The 20,795-nt window shown below is 41.8% G+C and overlaps 2 protein-coding genes and 1 long non-coding RNA gene across 3 annotated transcripts in view; 1 reads left to right on the top strand and 2 right to left on the bottom strand.

The window, feature by feature from the left end:
* Nucleotides 1–9,732, bottom strand: part of ttc28 (tetratricopeptide repeat domain 28) — a 113,553-nt gene extending 103,821 nt beyond the window's left edge. Inside the window, exon 1 of the mRNA XM_019278644.2 lies at nt 9,497–9,732. Coding sequence (XP_019134189.1) covers nt 9,497–9,526 — 30 coding nt within the window. The 5' untranslated portion in view covers nt 9,527–9,732. The remainder of the gene's footprint in view (nt 1–9,496) is intronic.
* Nucleotides 9,733–10,095: 363 nt separating this feature from the next.
* On the top strand, nt 10,096–11,017 carry LOC113746434 (uncharacterized). Its single transcript, XR_003462861.1, has 2 exons — nt 10,096–10,186; nt 10,547–11,017. It is a non-coding gene; the product is annotated as an uncharacterized LOC113746434 (long non-coding RNA).
* Nucleotides 11,018–13,075: 2,058 nt separating this feature from the next.
* Nucleotides 13,076–18,511, bottom strand: pla2g3 (phospholipase A2 group III). The gene is made up of 7 exons (XM_019278671.2): nt 17,718–18,511; nt 16,469–16,601; nt 16,245–16,379; nt 15,513–15,868; nt 15,297–15,426; nt 14,918–15,028; nt 13,076–13,415 (listed from the first exon to the last, which is right to left on the bottom strand). Exons 1-7 carry the CDS (start codon nt 18,259–18,261, stop codon nt 13,160–13,162), a joined length of 1,665 nt encoding a protein of 554 aa, XP_019134216.1. The 5' UTR covers nt 18,262–18,511; the 3' UTR covers nt 13,076–13,159.
* Between the last annotated feature and the right edge of the window lie 2,284 nt (nt 18,512–20,795).

Below are 20,795 nucleotides of genomic sequence, written 5' to 3'. Positions count from 1 at the left end.
TTGGTTATTTTTACAACAATGCATACGTCATTCAACAGAAAACTATAAACACCAAACAAACAGCCACGTATATGATGGACAGTGAAGTAACCTGCAGCCAACTGTAGCTGCTGTTAGCTCATGTTAGCTCGGAGCACCAGTGGGGAGTGTTAGTGTTTGTAGCACAGGCGTTTTGGACCACCGGGAAGAAGACGAGGAGGTTTTCAGGCCTTGAGGTGTGAGGTAATGCTGCCGGTGTCGTGCTAGAACAGGAGCTGGGCTCAGCAGCCTCTATGGACATAATGGCAGAGGTAAAAAAAGACCAAAGAGGACGTTGATGGATGAAGCTCAGACTAAGACACTTGCTCACTTGCTTGATGTTTGGCTGTTACCACAGTGGGATTACACAGATTTCTATGTAGTTTCGCTTTAAAGGATGAAGCTGGTTTCTATATTTTCCTCATTGTCTGTGGTTATATCCTGTCTTATGATATTCTGAACCATATTTCTGATAATATTTTGAAACATTATACGCGAGGAACCTGGCTCTTTATATCCCTGTATATCATCATCATGACAATCCGGTTTCTGATCGTCCACTTGCAGTTTGATTTCTCAGCATCAAAGTATGCACAGAAACAAGAATCAAAGTGTTTACATGCTTTACTTCAGGTAGCAGATCCAGGTCATGATGCGCAAAACATAACCAGGATTTTAAACTCTCAAGTATCAGTATGAGGCAGACTACACGGATTATTCCATATTTTGAACTGTGTCATTCAAACCATAAAGAATGACTAAATGGGAAAAGGCGTTGTGACCGCAGTGTTGTGGAAATAAAACTGAATTTTAGAAAGACACAGAGGAAATGTGCTTTTGGCCGCTGTTACATAAGTCGTAAAAAAAAAACTCAACGCGAGCAGAATTCTTCCCAGTACGACACCAAAACTGCGGCAGCCTCATTTGCATGACATGATACTGAAGTTTCTGGCAAATGGGACACCAAACTGCTGCATGCACTTTTTCTTTTCTGCTCGGTGGTAACGGATTGAATTCCTCAGAGAGAGAGAGAGAAAGAGGAAAGTCAGACGGAGACTCAGACAGTCGGATGAAGCTTCTGTTCTTCTCATTCGCTGCTGAAACTTTGTGTAAAACGTCCTCGCTGAGGTTTAACGTTGAAACGCTGCCTGCCTCCCTGATCTGGTGTTTCCAAATTTGTCTTTTCACCAGAGCCTTACACCAAGGCCTTCATTATCTCTCTCTATTCCCCCCTTTCTCTCTCTCTCAAACACACACACACACACACACACACACACACACACAATAGTTCAGATACACACTTAAAATATGCAGACTGGAGGGATTCCTAACCCAACGGCTTTGAGCAAAGAGGCAAGGAGAGGCATGAAGTTTGTTTGGAGCTGTGCTGATGATTCACTTGAAATAAACTGCAAGAAAAACTTTAAACTTTACAAGAGGAGGAGTAAAAAAAAAAAGAGTTTGGCAGTCTGACAGGTGTTTTTAACGCAGAGGACACCAGACTATCAAGTATCTGTGCAGGTTCAAACTGACACTGGACAGGTTGTTAGAGATTCAAGAAGCACAAACATCAAAGTTTGCTGAGGTGATTTTAAACTCCAGGCACCTTCAAAACGACTTGTTGCCCCAAGCGAAGGAGTTCGAGTATCTCGGGGTCTTGTTCACGAGATGGACCGTACCGGACCGTTGTGGTTCAGAGTGACGCTCTCAATCGTCAGTCCATCTACGTTCCAACCCTCACCTACAGTCATGAGCTTTGGATAGTGACGGAAAGAATGAGATTCCTGTGCTGAGGTGGTCTGGGCATCCAGCCTTCCTTTCCTTTTGGAGGTGTACTGGGCACGTCCAACTATGAGGAGACCCTTGGGCAGACCCAGAACCTGCTGGAGGGACTAATCAGCCCCTTTAGCCTGGGAACGCCTCGGGATCCCCCAGGAGGACCTGGAATGTGTTGCTAAGGAAAGGGACTTCTGGAACGTCCTGCTAAACCTGCTGCCAGCATGACCCGACCCCGGATAAGATGTTTGAACCTGTAGTGACTGTTTAAATGGTGTTGAAAGAACAGCACATCTATAACATCTAAAGAGAAGACTAGTGTCCCATTTCATGTAGAAAGCTGCTCTTCAGACCCAAATGAACAGGAGGAGTTCTTCTAAACTGGATCTGACCTGCGACCTCCTGCGACCTCCAACTTCAACAACTCTTGGATCGGCAGGCAGTCCCCCACAGGACGTGAAATAAAGTTTCCTCAAGGTCCGACACCCTCAGCCCTCTGCTGAGTCTTTAAGATTGTGTCTGTCTCGAGTTTCAACACACTGCAAGTTTCTTTCTAATTTAAGGTAAAACACATTTGGTATCAAGCTTCTCCAGTTTGGTTCATCAACTACAAAAATAAAGATTCAGTTCTTGAGTTCTGAACTTCTCGACTATTTAGTTCATGGCCGTCCTAATTAAATAAACCACTGACAGGCGGCGATGTGATTAATTTGTTTATCAAGCTGCAGACTGCACGTTGTTTTTCATGCTGCTGGGTAACAGTGAAGGTAACTGATGGGGGAACGACTAAGTCCTCAAACACCACAAAGACACCACGCTGTTTATTATACCATCTTTAAATTAGATTTTCTGCTGACAGGGATTGGTGCCATTGTCGTGGCAGAACAGGAGCTGGGCAAGCGGGCAATGTAACCGGACTTAGCAGCCTCTATGGACATAATGGCAGAGGAGAAGAGAGCGAAGAGGACCCTGACGGATAGGGATGGGAATTGATTAGATTTTTACGATTGCGATTCCATTATCGATTCTGCTTAACGATTCGATTCTTTATCGATTATCTTATCGATTCTTATTTGGGAAAAAAAGGAGAGCAAACAGTTTGATCAGCATCGACTTTGTTTAGTTAGAAGTATCACGACCTTACAAAACCGTCAGCGAGGTCAAAAGAGGCCCACAGCCTGGATAATAGTAACGATGTGTAACTACCTTCTGTAGTAACTGCAGAGGTGTTCATAGCCTGGCTGCTGCCGCTGCTGCTAGGTTAAGATTCATCTCCAGTCTGAAGCGTGTCAAAAACACGACATTCATTTAAAAATATTGCATGTTGTGTGCACAAATGTTTCTGCATGTTGGTCGTGTTCCCTCCCGACGCTGTTATCTCCACTTTGCAATGATTGCAAGTCGCCCTGTTGACGTCTGTTTTTGGTGAAATGCAGCCAAACTTTGGAGCGTTTGAACCGAGTGGGTGACATTGTTTACTACTGATGTACTGCACGTGAGAAACTTGCGGAAGTTACGTAGCGTAATTAGTCGTGTTGGCTGGAATCGAACGTGCGTAACTTCTTGCTGAAGTTATGCGACGTGATTCGTGCTTTCTGGAATCCATAAGAGAATCGTTAGATAAACTGCCAAATGATTCCATGGACTTGAAACACACGGAATCGGTTCTCAACAAGAACCGGTTCTCGATTCCCATCCTTACTGACGGAGGAATCTAAGAAGAAAAAATTAGAGAGTCTACCGGACAAGAGTAAATGTGGGACTGACTTTTAGTGGTTGGTGAGAGCTTGGTGAAATAAAAGGCTGAAAGACAGACGCCGAGCTGGGCTGACTGCTGCTGGACTAGGCAGTGATATCAGCTGCTGCTGGGTCTGCTGCTGGTAAAAAAAAACAAAATTCACAGACAGAAAAAAACACGAAGGACATAAAGTGTCCCTGAGGAGTTACAACACAGTCATCCTCAAAGCACTTAGCAGATTCCCACAATTCACAGCCCTCTGTCGGTGCCCATTTTTCAGCCGCTCTCTCTGGTATGTCATCATGTTTCATGAATGTAGCGTGTTGTTATGAAACACTTTGCTGAAATATGACTAATGTGATGTAAAGCAGAGCTTGTTTAACGTGTTACCAGGGCTTTGTTTGCTGAAATAAACAAAGAAGGCCACACATCCAGACCTAAACCTCTAAGCCTATTACTGTTGGACTAGAACACAGCTAATAGAGCGCGGGATGAAAAAGTACTGAGAGGAGTTCAGTGTGGACTTTTGCTCAGTTTATGTTACAGGGACGGTTGTATACACTGTTGTGTTGCTGTGTGTTCTTTCTGCGTGGTGTTGTGTGGGTGCATAAACTGTTCAGTTTGTTTGTAAGTGCAGAGGTTAATTTGCGTCTGAGTTTCACATCGTCTCAGCACAGAGTTCGTCATCTCAGCACATATTTACTTGTTTGTGCCCATGAATCACAGTGGGCCGGGGTCAAGATCAAATTCAGATCTGATTAAAGTAAGTTAGGTATTTCAGATTTGGTCAACCCCATCCGACCTTTAACCTGGATAACACATTGTATTTTCCAGGCATTTTTCAAAATTCAAGGCAGAGATCCTCAGATCGGTCTGGTGCCAAAATTCTGCATCATTTGGATCAAACCTCAGGGGTGGATTGCCAAATTACCAAAGATGTTCATCACATTTAAAACTCCAAAAAAGGTCCCTTCAGATGTGGAAGTGTAAACTAAAGAAATCCAAATATGGTCGGACCAAACTTCTTCCTGAAAACACCTGGAAAAACTGCTGGTATCCATCCATTATCTGTTATCTGTCTTATCCTCATCAGAGTCACAGTGGGGCTGGAGACAAATAACCATTCGCACCTACGGCCAATTTAGAGTCACCAATTAACCTGTTAAGTTGTCTTTGGACTGTGGGAGGAAGCCGAGTATCCTGTACACTCAGTCCGAACGGTCCGGCCTTCATTCCTTGTTTCTTGCTTTGTTTGCCCGTTGACTGATAACCTGCTGCCTTGAACTACCACGCGAACCATCGATTGTTTCTTTGCCTCTGACTCACTGATGCTTTAGAGTTCGTATCTCTGTGTGCAGAACTCTAACAGACCTATTGCATGTTTGACTTGTTGTTTGAAAGCAGCTATAAGGAGCCTTGAGTTTGTGTTGATTCTACAACCATAATGGAGCCTGCTCCTGTGCCAGGCATTAATAATAACTACAATGATGGTCTTGCTCTGTTTCATAACCAGTTAAAAGCTCCTTGCAGTACATCCAAGGTGCCAGTATACTCGTTTAATAGCTTTGGCACCCCTTTCCCCCTGTTCAACCTTTTCTAGAACTTCACACTTGGACTAGATTTAAAGAATAATTCTGACCTCAGAGCTCTGAATCATAGATGTTTTTTTAAAGAGACGGCGAACTCAAACTGTTGTCTTTGTCTGGACTCTGACTGAAACGACTGTGGGGACGTCTACAACGCCAAGAATGGTGCCAAAGACCACTGAGATGTTTAATGCAACAGTTTTGTATAAAGCACAGTAATAAAGTTTGCGTCTGTTCGTACTTCACTGCTTTGTGTGTGCGTGTGGTCAACTGTCTTACCGTTATGCTGCAGTGCTGTGATATTGTTTCCTCACAAGTTTCACATTTAACTTAAATCTACTGCGTAACCTGTCAGTTGTTTATAATATGCACATGACATCAGGCCAGGATTGGCCAGTTTTGTGGAGGTGAGAAAGCGAGCAGGGTTTGAACCTCTCTATTTTTCTTCTATCTCTACTTATTCAATATAGTGGCTTCGGCCTCTCTGTGATGTCTGGAGTTCCCCTCGCCTCCCTGTGTGATTTCCAGCATGGTCAGACGACATGTAGCAGTTCTGCTGAAGCTCAACTCAACCCTTGGCAGACATGGAGCAACGTTAACAAAGTCCACTTTTCTCTCTTGTTTTAGCTCCATTTTTGGTCTCTACCAACTCCCGAGGGAAATCTCTGACTCTCAGCTGCTAAATGTTCCACTGTGCTCACCAGATACTCTATTTTTGTCGTTGGACAGGTAGTGGATGGTGGATTTTGTGTCTCACCGAAAACAGCTGCCTGCTGCTGAGAACAACACAGATGAGACTGACAAAAACAGAAAAGTGTCTGACCATGAAACCAAAACAATGAGGCGAAATGCAGTGAAAGTTCGAAGAGAAGCTGCAGAACGAGGTGATAATTCACTGTGTGCATCACTAAGTGCACCTTCCACACACGAGCAGTCATTTAACCCACTGTTCATTTAAAAAGATTTGTTAGATCGCTTATTTAAAGCACTCGAAGCGCTTCTTCTCCCTCACACAGAGGCTCACTGGAAACATTTCACGCTCATGCATCCAAAAATAAACACATGTAGAGCACAACATTGATCTGAAACACCTTTTTGCTGGTTCCAGCTTTATGGATTTGCTGCTTTTCTGTGTTTTCAGACCGAACAAGAAGTCACCTTGAGCTCTCGGAACTTGTGGTTGTTATATTTGTTTTACTCTATAACTGTAAAATTGTTCTTTCAGTCCTTAAAATGTTGATTTGGATTGTGAACTCATGAAGTCTCTAGAACTAAAACCTCACAAGACGCTACGAACGACATGTGTGTGCAAGTCACTCCATCAGGACGTGATCTGCACCGTCACCTGACCGTGTAGTCTGATATTAGCAGCTAATTAAAGGTGCTGTCACTTTGCTGTTGAGTCGAGCAGTTACATGCACACACACACACACACACACACACACACACACACACTCGTGTGAAACAGTTGACAAGTTGTCAGCAGCACAGAGTCGCTCAGTGGGACGTTTCCACTGAGTTTATTTTAAGTGTCACTGCTGACGTACGCAGCGGTGGAAGAAGCATTCGGATCAGTGTAGAAATACTGTGAGATAAGTCAAAAGTCCTGCGTTCAAAATCTGAATTAAAAAGGTCCAATGTGTCAGACGCAGAAATAAAATTAAATATTAATTTATATATGATGTTTATATATATGTTTTCATTAGTGTTTAATTACCTGAAAATGACAATTGTTGTTTTTGTTACCTTTAAATGAGCCATTTATATCTACACAAAGGTCGTCAACTACAGAGAACCTGCAGTTCCTCAAACGTCCACCTGAGGCTGGCTCCAGAAGTGAGTCAGTCTCCATAAGTCCCCATGTCCAAATGTCCAACTTCACAGCAGAAATAAACATGTTTACAGCCTGGTACAAAAAACAGTTTTGGTCTCTGTAGCTAATTTCCCCGTTCATGACAACTGTACTGAGGGTGAATTTATATACAACTCACCTGTTCAGGTTATATTAAGGCTTAAAGTTATGCAGGATTAAGAGCGTGGACGCTTTGATTGACAGGTGGGTGTGGTTACAGGTGGCTTCAAAACCCTACACACTGAGGCTTTGAGTAAAACTAGAAACGTAGGAGTAAGCACTACAATCAGAAGACCCAATTTCAGAATAAAAGTTGTTATATTGCTTGATTCTAGTTATTGATGAATGAAGGTGTTCATGTTGCAGCTATCTCAGTTTAGTACTTTATGCACTGCTGATGTAATAATATAATTCATGGAGTTGATTATATATTGTAGTATTATTAATCTGAATATTGAAAGTAACTAAAGTTAGTAAGAGTTTCCCTCTGACATACAGAGGAGTAGAAGTACAGTACTTGAGTAAATGCAGAGGGGAACTGTGGAGCAGGAACAGGAGTATGCACAGGAAGGAGTTGGAGGAACAAAACACACACACACACACACACACACACACACACACACACACACACACACACACACACACACACACACTCACATACATGCATGCAAAGACAGGAACACAACAAGAATGCCCTGTCAGAGTCCTTCCAAGATTACACACACACACACACACACACACACACACACACTTCCCCTGTCTCCTGTCTTAGTACTCCCTGTTTCGGTTCAGGTCAAAGGGAGTACATTCCTGAAAGCACAACACAGAGACACAGACAGAACCTGGGGGTCTGAATACCTGAAGGAGAGGAAACGGGCCCTGAACCTGAGCCTTTCATCGGGTAACACAAGTCATACCGAAACACATGAAAGCAACATTGTGTAACACGTTACATCATGTTGACCCACACTGACCTGTGATCAGGTGAACAGTGGGAGAAGTACGTAACGCTTTACGGCACTAAGTCACACAGCAGCAACTATTTCACTGATTCTGGTGAAACTGGATCATATTTTATGGAGGAAATGTTTTCTGGTTTTCCCTCTGATGTCCTCCGGCTGCTCCGCCTCAACTCTCTGTGATTTACAGAGTTTATGATGGACAGTGAAGTAAACTGTAGCTGCTGTTAGCTAAAGAGGAGGGGGTTTTTTCTACGAGCTGGTGTCGTGCCAGAACCGGAGTCACTGATTCTCTGGTTTCAGCCTCTCAGATTATTTGATGCTTCAATAGACATTATGTGATGTTGCCCATTGTTGTCTTATAAATATATATTCATATATAGGCCCCACTCTTTTATTTTTAACTCTCTTTGTTCAGCTTCCTCGTGTCTCTATTTTTATCTTCCTGTAATTTGTTCTGTGTGTCAACGTGTAGAGCAAATTAAAAGCAGAGTCTAACCCATGTACGTGTAAACAATAAAGATGATTCTCTCTTACATAATAACAATAAACTGGACATGTACAGGTTTAAGACTGTCTGTAAAAAAACAGTTTATCGTCTATCTAATGAATCAATTAATAGAGAAAACAATTAGCTAAACTCCCACCAGTGGTTTCAAAATAAATCCTACGGTAACTCATCATGGGTACACTACATCAAGTCAGAAGACATTAGCTTAGCTTAGCATAAAGACTGGAAACAGGGGGAAACAGCTAGCCTGTCGATGTCTGGAGGTTACAAAGCACTCATTTTGTTTGTTTGTTTGTTTGTTTGCTGCGTTCAAACAAACAAACAAACTATTTGTAGGTTCATCCTGGACTTAAGTACAACATGATGGACTTTACTCGAGTATTTTCCATTTCATGACAGTTTAATTAGTTTCAATTAGTACTAAACACAAAGCTCAGCTGATTAGTTTTACATGTATTTAGTCAGTTTTATGATACTTTATACTATACTACTTATTCTACATGTATCCAATATATCCAACTTTCCACATTCAGATTAATAACACAAAATAAACTATTTTATTGATCCCCAGGGGGAAATCTACAAGTTACCCAGCAGTGTATAAATATACAGTATGTATTATAATTAGATCAACACTTACCTGCTGAAAGATTAAAGTTCTGAACACACTAATTCATTAATACTCTAATCTAATAATAATAATAATCTGGATTCTAATTTATCTATATATATATATATATATCTATATATATATATTTATATACTTTTGTACTTTTACTTGCAGTATTTGTACACTGTGGTATTGTTACTTTCACTTAAGTCAAAGCTTTAAGTACTTCTTCCACCGCTGTTAGTCTATAAACTGTCACACTCTTATAAACTTGTGCAAACGACCTCCACTTCTTTCTTTCTTTCTTTCTTTCTTTCTTTCTTTCTTTCTTTCCTCAGCCTCCCGCAGACTCCAGAACCACCCAGACCCGCAACAACAGCCGGATTTCCATTTTGTTGAAGCCCCTAAATAAAACATTTAGCAGTGTGTTTCCATTGGAGCCTTACCTTTTCTTTCCTGGTTCTTTGCTTTTCCATCCTGCTCTCTGTTAAAAACCCGACAGCTCTCAAACTTTCATCCCGAACAGCGGCAGCAGCAGAGAGGCAGGAGCAGGAAAACACACCATCCGAAACAATACGAGCCCCGCACGCACTGTTATTGTATGAGATCCACGGTCCACTGCGCGTAAACCTATCGATCAGACGCGGGGAGTTGTGCGCTGTGTTGCGGTGCTCCAGAGCTTTTCCTGGGGAAAGTTAATCCAGAGTAAGTGCGCCATGTTCCCACAGCCGATCTTCTCCCCATAGCGGAATTTTTGTCCGGTGAGAGGCGGGGATCCGGTCGGCTCCATGGCTGCAGCCTTCAGCAAGGTTTCAATTACTCTTCATGACATCAGAGAGGAGTTGAGTTACCTGACAGATATTCATTACAGCGGGCCTTTACGCACTGTGGTACATTAGTGTAGTATGTTTAAATATGGGATGAATGATCACTGCTTATTATGTTATTTTATTTATTATTATTATTATTATTTTTATTACTTCACAGAAAACAAACAAACAACAATAAAACAATAAATAATGAAACAGTAACATTTGTAGTCTGAACAGCAGGAAACTATTTTAATAACTAGTTCAACATTTTGGGAAAAAAAAAAAAAAAAAATATTTGTCAAAAAAAAATGGTAGAGTCAGTAGGTATTAGCTTAGCTTAGCATAATGACTGGAAACAGGTGGAAACTGTTAGCCTGGATCTGTCCGGGGGTTACAAACTCATCTAGTAGCAGCTAAAGCTCAAAAACCAAAGTGTAAAAAAAAAAACATTTTGTGGGTTTATATGTGTGAGAGACGCCAAAAAAAAAATGCTTTTGGACTGGATGTTTCCAACTGTTTTTATGCTAAGCTAGGCTAAAGCTAAGGCTAGGCTAGGCTAGGCTAGGATAACCTGGCTCCTGGATTGAGTTTGTATCGTAAATATAAAGTTACAGCCTGGAGACAGTTAGCTTAGCTTTTCATCCAACTATTTATCTGAGAAATATGAAATCATGGAGTCAGCAGGTATTAGCTTAGCTTAGCATAATGACTGGAAACAGGTGGAAACTGTTAGCCTGGATCTGTCCGGGGGTTACAAACTCATCGAGCAGCAGCTAAAGCTCAAAAACCAAAGTGTAAAAAAACATTTTGTGGGTTTATATGTGTGAGAGACTCCAAAAAAATGATTCTGGACTGGCTGTTTCCAACTGTTTTTATGCTAAGCTAGGCTAAAGCTAAGGCTAGGCTAGGCTAGGCTAGGCTAGGCTAGGATAATCTGGCTCCTGGATTGAGTTTGTATCGTAAATATGAAGTTACAGCCTGGAGACAGTTAGATTAGCTTAGCTTAGCTTTTCATACAACTATTTGTCTGAGAAATATGAAATCATGGAGTCAGTAGGTATTAGCTTAGCTTAGCATAATGACTGGAAACGGGTGGAAACTGTTAGCCTGGATCTGTCCGGGGGTTACAAACTCATCTAGCAGCAGCTAAAGCTCCCGAGCTACAGAAACCAGATTGTAAAAAAAAACATTTTGTGGGTTTATATGTGTGAAAGACTCCAGAAAAAAAATGCTTCTGGACTGTCTGTTTCCAACTGTTTTTATGCTAAGCTAGGCTAAAGCTAAGGCTAGGCTAGGCTAGGCTAGGCTAGGCTAGGCTAGGCTAACCTGGCTCCTGGATTGAGTTTGTATCGTAAATATGAAGTTACAGGCTGGAGACAGTTAGCTTAGCTTAGCTTAGCTTTTCATCCAACTATTTGTCTGAGAAATATGAAATCATGGAGTCAGCAGGTATTAGCTTAGCTTAGCATAATGACTGGAAACGGGTGGAAACTGTTAGCCTGGATCTGTCCGGGGGTTACAAACTCGTCGAGCAGCAGCTAAAGCTCAAAAACCAAAGTGTAAAAAAAACATTTTGTGGGTTTATATTTGTGAGAGACTCCAACTGGCTGTTTCCAACTGTTTTCAGCCTTTATGCTAAGCTAGGCTAAAGCTAAGGCTAGGCTAGGCTAGGCTAGGCTAGGATAATCTGACTCCTGGATTGAGTTTGTATCGTAAATATGAAGTTACAGCCTGGAGACAGTTAGATTAGCTTAGCTTTTCATCCAACTATTTGTCTGAGAAATATGAAATCATGGAGTCAGCAGGTATTAGCTTAGCTTAGCATAATGACTGGAAACAGGTGGAAACTGTTAGCCTGGATCTGTCCGGGGGTTACAAACTCATCGAGCAGCAGCTAAAGCTCAAAAACCAAAGTGTAAAAAAACATTTTGTGGGTTTATATGTGTGAGAGACTCCAAAAAAATGATTCTGGACTGGCTGTTTCCAACTGTTTTTATGCTAAGCTAGGCTAAAGCTAAGGCTAGGCTAGGCTAGGCTAGGCTAGGCTAGGCTAGGCTAACCTGGCTCCTGGATTGAGTTTGTATCGTAAATATGAAGTTACAGCCTGGAGACAGTTAGATTAGCTTAGCACAAAGACTGGAAATTGCTAACCAGCCGTGCTCTGTCCAGACGTAAAGAAATATACCCTGTTTGTTTACCAGCCTTTATGCTAAGCTAAGCTAACCGCCTCCTGGCTTTTAGCTCCATGTTTAACGGACAGACGTGAGAAAAGCACTAAGCGCGTTTCCCCAAAATGTCAAACTAGTTCTTTAAATCATAAATCTATATATTTAATATTTCTCCTTTGTGTTTCTATGTACACATATTTACATATCTTTCCCCTTTTTTAATTTCTAATGACATAATTCACATCTGACAACACAAAATACAAATATTTACAAACACACTGATGTGGTTGGCGGTGCATGAAGAAGAAAAACTGAAACGTCTAACAGAACAAGACTACAGCCACAGTGGTGCATACGCTCAACATGTTCATATGCTACGTTTGCCATCTTGGGTGGGCAAGTCGTCACGGTAACGTTGGCTTTAATTAGCACTAAACACAAAGCTCACTGGAAAAAATAAAGGGAACACCAACGTTCACACAGTGTGTGCACGAAATGTCACGATGTTGAGAAACATCAGTGGACCAAAGTCACTGCCATTCCTGGAGCCACGGGTGAAACTAATCACATTAATGATGCCTCAGGTTGTATTAAGTGTCCCAGTAAGTTATTCCAGTGAGCCAGCGGGACTCTTGACCCGGCACACGTGACTGAAATACAGTCGTCATTAATGTTATTAGTCACGCCTGTTACTGTTACTCTGCGACATGTCAAAACATCTGCTGCTGCTGTAAAAAGATTGTTCTTTTCTATCCCAGAAACTGTTCAAACAGAGTTCCTCCACATCCAATATATAGACAGTATGAATATATAACACTACAATATTTTATGGGGATCCAAAGTGTTCAATATTAAATAAATAAATAAGAATAATCATAAGACACAAGGTTTTAAAATCTCGTTATCATGAAATCTATAAGTGCTGACTCTTTGGAAATGTTTTGATGATCCATAAATAAACGGCCCATATAACACTGCCCTGTTTATTTAGTCTGACTTTGTGACTAGAAAAGAGTTGGAATTAACTAAAAAGAAGAAAATGTACTGGATTATTTCAGTCTTCTTTATTTAATCTGTAGTTATTCATCTATTCAATATTGAACCCCTTGAGCCTCCATCATATTCACTCTCAGACGAGCTGTCCTTGTGTTACAGTGGTCTGATTTACATCCCGACCGTGTTTTCTGGTCTTGTTGAGTTCAGGTTGGACCATCCTCAGACACAGTTTGTGAAGCCTGACAGCTCTGTCTTTTCTCTTAGCTCTCCTGCTGTTTGGCCTCCTGACCTTCATGCTGATTGCCTGTAGATGGCGCTGCTCCTCCACGTCTGCACCGCTCCTCTGGCCCAGCACAGGAATCTCTGCTTTCACCACAACGGCTGTACAGCTGTGCAACAAACATTTACAAGAGCACTGTATTAAACTTGAGTATTCCCTTTTTATTCTGCTCTATACTTCTTTAACATTCAGAGGGAAATATTGTACTTTTGACTCAATAAGTATCTGACAGTTGTAATTTTGTATCTTTAAATGTAATAAACCAAAAAAATGCTTGAACGAACCAAATATAAACTATATTTAATGTCGTCCCTTGTCACATAACGCATTTCCCCTCTAAACTTCTCAGACAGTTTGAGGTGAAATGATGGAATATTTCACATTAAAACTAATATTTGAGAGAAGTAAAGTACAAAACATTGAAAACAAATATGTGTCTTGGCAACAGACTGCTTCCCTCACAGTGTAAGTCAGTAAGTTTAAGGAGCAGGTTCTTTATTCAAACAGCGGTCAGACTCTTTAACGCCATCATGACTTAATGTAACACTCTATCACTGGTGTATACAGTGAATGTAACTAACATGTATTGTGAGCTGCTGTAACAAGTGAATTCCCCAACTGAGGAATCAATAAAGCCAATCGTCATATCGTATCATGTCGTGTCGTGTCGTGTCGTATCATATCATATCGTATCGTATCATATTATTTGTGTTGTGTCGTGTCGTGTTGTATCATATCGTGTCATATCGTATTGTATCGTGTTGTGTTATATCGTATTGTATCGTATCGTATCATGCCGTATATCGTGTCGTATCGTTTTGTATCGTGTCATGTTATATCGTATTGTGTCGTGTGGGGTCATATCGTATTGTGTTGTATCGTATTGTATCATATTGTATCATATTGTGTCGTGCTGTGTTGTGTCGTGTTGTATCGTATCATATCGTATCAGATCATATCGTGACATATTGTATCGTATTGTGTCGTGTGGTGTCGTATCGTATCATATCATATTGTGTCGTATCGTATTGTATCGTGTTGTATCGTATTGTGTCATGTGGTGTTGTGTCGTGTTGTATCGTATCATATCGTGACATATCGTATCATATTGCGTCATGCTGTGTTGTGTCGTGTTGTATCGTATCATATCGTATCAGATCATATCGTGACATATCGTATCGTATTGCGTCGTGCTGTGTTGTGTCGTGTTGTGTCGTGTTGTATCGTATCATATCGTATCAGACCATATCGTGACATATCGTATCGTATTGTGTCGCGTGGTGTCATATCGTGGTATTTATCTGGTGACCCGTTGGAAGGATCCACTGGACTACACTATCTAACTGTATTTGAAAGCAGCTCCAACAGTTAAATGCTGCTCTAACATTGATGCATCAGTATGAACAATCTAATATCAGTCACAGGAGAACGAGTACTATTACTCTGATACTTAAAGCACATTTTGCTGATAACACTTCTGCAGTTTAGTCTGTAGTTTAGTACGTCTGTACTGTCAGTGGCATTTTGAATACAGGACTTTTACTTGCACAAAAAGCAGATATGACGTTTCAGCCCATGTGTTCATATCTTTGTCTGTATTTGTGTACTTACATCTTGCCTGCTGTGCAGTCCTGCAGCAGGAAGCAGGACTGAGACACGCGTCCCAGCAGAAGAGCCTGTACTTCGGTCAGTTGTTTTTGTTTAGCCAGAGTCTGGAATAACCTGGCAGGACAGACGAACACGTCAGAGACCAACAGACATGCTTGTGGCCTGATTTTGTGTTATATAAAAATCAAACCACGTGTGTCTTATCTTACTTGCTACACAGAAACAAAGGTGAGTGCACGATTATCACAGTGTATACTCTGCAAATAGCACTGTCAATATTTACTCTGGGGGGTTATGTAAATTTGTGTAATCTGGAGTAAATATCCTGCCAGTAAACTATTGTTTATAAGATTTATTGGTAATTATTCCTTTCTTTTGTTACCTGGTGGTGCAGTTGCAGTGGTACATGGTCGTGCTCTCTTGGTTCTGGAGGCCATATCTTCTCTGCTGGGGAAGGATCTTATTCCTGCACTTATCAAGATCCTTGTAGACCGCACATGACAGCTGCTTCTCTGTGGACGGGAATCATCAGTGTAAATGTTCAGCTCTGTTCCTGCAGTGTAGAAAAATAAACCGATGTGCCGGAGAGATCAAATACCTGCACTGTCAGCATCCAGCTCAGGCAGAACTCTCTTTCTGGTGGGTAAAGTGTCCTCCAGATCGTTCCCACTCTCGGGTACTGGTCTTGTAGGTCCCTGTGGTGCGATTGGGACTGTTGAGATGGTAGCATTGGTAACACGCATGATGGAGGAAGAAGGGGAGTTTGTTGAAGGTGTAGGGACTGTGGATGCTGCAGCGGTGATGGAGAAGAGCTGAGGGCTGGAGGTGATGTTCTCCAGAGGTTCTGTGGGTATGGTAGAGTTTATGAAGGAGCTGTTCTCTGTTGGATATGGAGATTCGTACAGTGTCGGTGGATGGACCTCAGCATATAGAGCCATTTTGTACTCTTTACACCTGTAAGTCACAGCAGAGGTTGAATTAATACAGGTTTGATATTTTGCATAAAGAAGGAGTGAGCAGCAAGTCTCGCTGTGTCAACATATTTTCTAATTTATTTAGTTATCTAGCTTTTAGCCCCAAAATTATCGACTTGAGGTAAAGTGAGCCAAAGGCAGGTTCATCTTCTGTGGGCCATGAATGTCTGTACAAACCTTCATGGCTAATAATCCAATAGTTTTTGAAACATTTCAGTCTGGACTGAAATGGTTGCGGACTGGCAAACATGGCCATCTACTGTGCATCATCTGCACATCTGCAAATGATATCATGTTGATTTGTGATCAAAATACAAACCGACATACATACAGACAGTGTTAATAAACAAACTTACATTCCAAACCAGTTCCTCTCTGCACACTGGAGTCGGTGGGAGAACTCAAAGCAGTGCATCTTCAGCAGGTTAAAGAAGGTGTAACCCACGACGTTAGAAATGCTGTCTTTGGCCTCCGTCAGACAACTGTGAAACCTGTTAACGTTTCTCAGTTTAGTTCCATGATTAGATAATAAGTCATCACAGTGAATAAGTTGGACTGCAGGTAGATAAAGTTATATTACTTGTTGTCGCAGTCGCAGTGAGACATGGTGAAGATGTTGCTGTTGAAGACGCCGAACTCGGACTGGAAGGACAGGATGGTGTGTTTGCACTGGTCGTGTTCACGGCAACAGCTGTCTGTTTCTGAAAAAACTCCTGCAGAAGAAATAAACAGTACTCGTGAATTTTGGATTCACAACCTGACGGCGACTTACGTAATAATGCATGCACTGAAATTCAAGACCAACTGCAGGCCAACAACCAACAGGTCAAAAAAGGTCAATTGCATGAAAGCTAATGAGAACATAACTCTACTTCATATTTGATTTATTAGCTCAGTAAACAATATCCTCATCAGTTTATGATCAATCTCTAGTTTCTGTGAAGTGACGTGGCAAAAATGTAACTTCCTCAGTTTGCAGTATGTCCAAACATGGTCACTTCATATATTCAAGCCTTCAAACCACAAACCAGCCGGTCACATCATGGTCGGTCGGTACACACTTGGTGTCATTTTGAGAAATGTGATCCACACTAACGACGATTAGGGGATATGTCGTAAGAGTGATACTGAATATCTGAGTTCCCCTTCAAGTATAAGTCAGGTATTTCCCTAATGTAACTTAAATATCATGAACCTTTAAATGTGATTTTATGATTCCAATCTGTTTTAGCTTCTGGCAGCTTAAAATGTCACTTCAATGCCACGGCTATGGCTTGTAGTTAAACATGAACCAACTTCAACTTCAACTCGTGTCATGTCAACTTGAGTCTCTTTTATTCATACTGCCCACAAACCAAGAGATTGAAGTACACAAAAAAATAAAATGACTGAAAAATTAAAGTTAAATAATTCAAATAAATGTCAAAAACTATAAATTGTCGGCAACTTTCATTTTACAGATTTTTTCCCTGAATTATTACGATCGAATACCATCAATAAAATGACAATACTAAAAGTTTTATGAGAGTTATATGAGAAATAACTAAAGTATTTAAGTAATAAGTGATTTGTTATTCGTGGCACAGTGATTTAAGTTTGATTGTTAATTTACAGAAAATGTCTTTTAGATTTATATACATTTAAAAACAGAAAACGACTGTAAATTAACTTTGTATGGTGTATTCAAAAATGATTGAAAAGTAAAACATCTATATATTTTTTAATTCTTTTCCCTTTAATCATCTATTGATTATATATAATCATTCAAACTTCACTTACATAATTATAAGTTCATTAATACAAAAGAGTTAATTATGGAGCCAACTCACCCAGATCTGCATATGACGGCGCCTTGTTTCCAGAGCCGCACCACAGAGTTCCTGGCACGATGAAGCCTCGCTTTACGCGCTGATGGGTCCTGACCTCTGACCTTCCACCTCGGTGACTCTCAGGGGGACCACCAACGCTCCTCGCCGGCCTCTTCCCTGCGCGCTCCCCGCTCCCACCGACCCCCGGAGAAGCCACAGACACGCACAGACCTTCTTCCACAAACATGGAGTCAACATCGAACATTTGGCGCGGATGATCGGTAAACTGGTCTGTGCGCTCCCGGCACAGAGACAGATAGTTCTGGATCACTGCTGCGTCATCGCTCCAAGCGCAGCTGAGCAGAGCGCGCTCCCCGGACCAGGAGCTGTGATAGAGGCGCAGAGATGGAGAGGACAGCCGGGGGTCGCTCCGGAGAAAACTGTAGTGGACTTCTTTGGTGGGCAGAGTTTTAGTCCAGGTGCAGAGCGTCGAGGCTTGCGCAGCCGTCCATGTCAGGAGGGATGATGCCAAAATGACGGTGAGAAGAGGAGCGATGTGCGTCATGATGGACTGGACACCTGAGATCCCAAACTAATGAGCACCACACTCTCTGAGGACTTTGTGAGAGATTGACAGACTTCAGGTCGGTTTAAATGAGAAGGGGAGGAGGCGCCCGGGGAGCTAAAATAAACAACATCCATGAGTCATGTGACCTGTCAGTGTGGTTCAACATCAGCCCTCACCACCAACACATCCCTGATAGTGACCATGACATATTGATCAACACACAAAGGAAGTTTATCAATGTGACAAATAGAAAACAGCACACAGTGCTCATTTAAGGTGGACTGAGGTGACTTCACACAGTGTGCTGACTCCCCTGAAGGAAAACATCAGCTATAATCACATTAATTATTATTTTCATGACATGTTGCCTTCACTGACAGGTCGGGCCGACAGGAAAAGTGATGAAGGTCGTTCATTAAATTTGAAGCCAGGAGTGATTTGTACTTTTTAATTGATTTGTATTAAATGAAGCAGGTTGCACTGCATTGTGGGTCCAGAGAGAGCTGTTCAACATCTGACAGATTGACTCAGGTGATGTCACTTGAGTCCGCATCAGTTGGGTCTGGTTCTGATTGGTGTGGAGCTAGAAATCCGTTAGCTTTTCCGGACCTTTGTGGCTGCTGCTCATCTCTACTGCAAACCCTCAGACAAGAACTGTTGGAGGTTGAGTTGCATTATGGGAAATGTAGGCACCAAAGGATAAACGTTGCACTCACATGCTCTGAACTTGGGAAGTTGTTCTTCCAACTTCTTTAAGCTTTAAGCTACAGAGAAGATGTCCGACTGTACAAACTGTTTATTCTGAGTCTGTTATATGGTGTCATATTGTTTCCAGACATGTGCCTCAGGCGAATGGTTCCCAATCTTTAAAACTGATTAGAATTAAACACGGTCTACTTATGACCTCCAATCACACGCTGGGGCCTTATGAGGACACGACTTATGAACAGTGAAGCCAAAGAGAAGTGAAAGTTTCCAGAAATTAACAAGAAAAAAAAAGTCAAAATCAGAACAAATAAAAATGTATTTTCTTTAATAACAGTAACTCGTCAAATTCTCTTAGAACCACCATTGATGTGACCCACTACTGGTCCATGAAGACGTGAAGCCAGATAATAATAATATCACTGCCTAGTCCAGCAGCAGTCAGCCCAGCTCGGCGTCTGTCTTTCAGCCTTTTATTTCACCAAGCTCTCACCAACCACTAAAAGTCAGTCCCACATTTACTCTTGTCCGGCGGCTTCTTGCTCGCTCACTCTCTCCTTTTCTCTTCTTAGCTTCCTCTGTCAGCGTCCTCTTCACTCACTTCTCCTCTGCCATTATGTCCATAGAGGCTGCTGCTCGCAGCCTAGCTCCGGTTCTGTCACGACACTGGCTCTGCTCCCTCTCGGCATTGCCTGGAAACTTCCTCTTGTACAAACATTAACACTCACTAACGCTCTGAGCTCACAGTCCTGGCAGCTGGGCTAACAAACTGAGCTAACATGAGCTAACAGCAGCTAACAAACTGAGCTAACATGAGCTAACAGCAGCTAACAGACTGAGCTAACATGAGCTAACATTAGCTAACAAACTGAGCTAACAGCAGCTAACAGACTGAGCTAACATGAGCTAACAGCAGCTAACAGACTGAGCTAACATGAGCTAACAGCAGCTAACAAACTGAGCTAACATGAGCTAACAGCGGCTGACAAACTGAGCTAACATTAGCTAACAGCGGCTAACAAACTGAGCTAACATGAGCTAACAGCAGCTAACAGACTGAGCTAACAGCAGCTAACAGACTGAGCTAACAGGAGCTAACAGCAGCTAACAGACTGAGCTAACATGAGCTAACAGCAGCTACAGCTGTCAGCAGTTTACTTCACTGTCCATCATAAACTCTGTAAATCACAGAGAGTTGAGGCGGAGCAGCCGGAGGACATCAGAGGGAAAACCAGAAAACATTTCCTCCATAAAATATGATCCAGTTTCACCAGAATCAGTGAAATAGTTGCTGCTGTGTGACTTAGTGCCGTAAAGCGTTACGTACTTCTCCCGACCCGGAGCCCAAAGTTACATAGTGTGAGAACAGACGTACGAATGACAGAGACACCGTTCAGCTGATCACAGGTCAGAGTAGAGACGTTAGTTTAGGAGAGAATAATTCAACTTTAACCAAATGAGGTGTAAATATGTGTCTTACAACCAAATGTCTCATCTTGTTCATATATGGTTATTTCCTGTTCTGCTGTCTGGAGGTCATTGGGTTAAGTCAGCTGTATTGATCGGTCTTTGTTTGGTCAGGAAGAAATGTTTAGCCTTTAAAAAATATATATATCTTCATATGATATCACTACTGATGAGGAAACTAGATTATGTCTCAGCTCAAAAAATTCAAAGACAGACTCAACAAGTCCATCAACTTTTACCTACTTGGACAGAAGGCGAGTATTATCAAGAGAAGTCAAAGTTCACGAGTGTGTCTGCTGCGTGTCTGTCTGCGGTGATTGGCTCAAACCTCGCCTGATTCAGACAAAGTTTTCAGCCAT

Source organism: Larimichthys crocea, chromosome IX, assembly GCF_000972845.2.
Source record: "Larimichthys crocea isolate SSNF chromosome IX, L_crocea_2.0, whole genome shotgun sequence".
Taxonomy (NCBI): Eukaryota; Metazoa; Chordata; class Actinopteri; family Sciaenidae; genus Larimichthys; species Larimichthys crocea.
The sequence above is the reverse complement of the archived record's forward strand: the minus strand, read 5'-3'. Positions and strand labels throughout refer to the sequence as shown.

Bases quoted from the DNA above. Each gene is read 5' to 3' on its own strand.
- pla2g3 (XM_019278671.2), bottom strand. From the start codon at position 18,261: ATGACGCACATCGCTCCTCTTCTCACCGTCATTTTGGCATCATCCCTC. The intron at 15,427-15,512 runs GTATTTGATCTC...TCCCGTCCACAG, and splicing joins GCTGGATGCTGACAGTGCAG to AGAAGCAGCTGTCATGTGCG. The intron at 15,029-15,296 runs GTAACAAAAGAA...CTGTCCTGCCAG, and splicing joins CACTGCAACTGCACCACCAG to GTTATTCCAGACTCTGGCTA.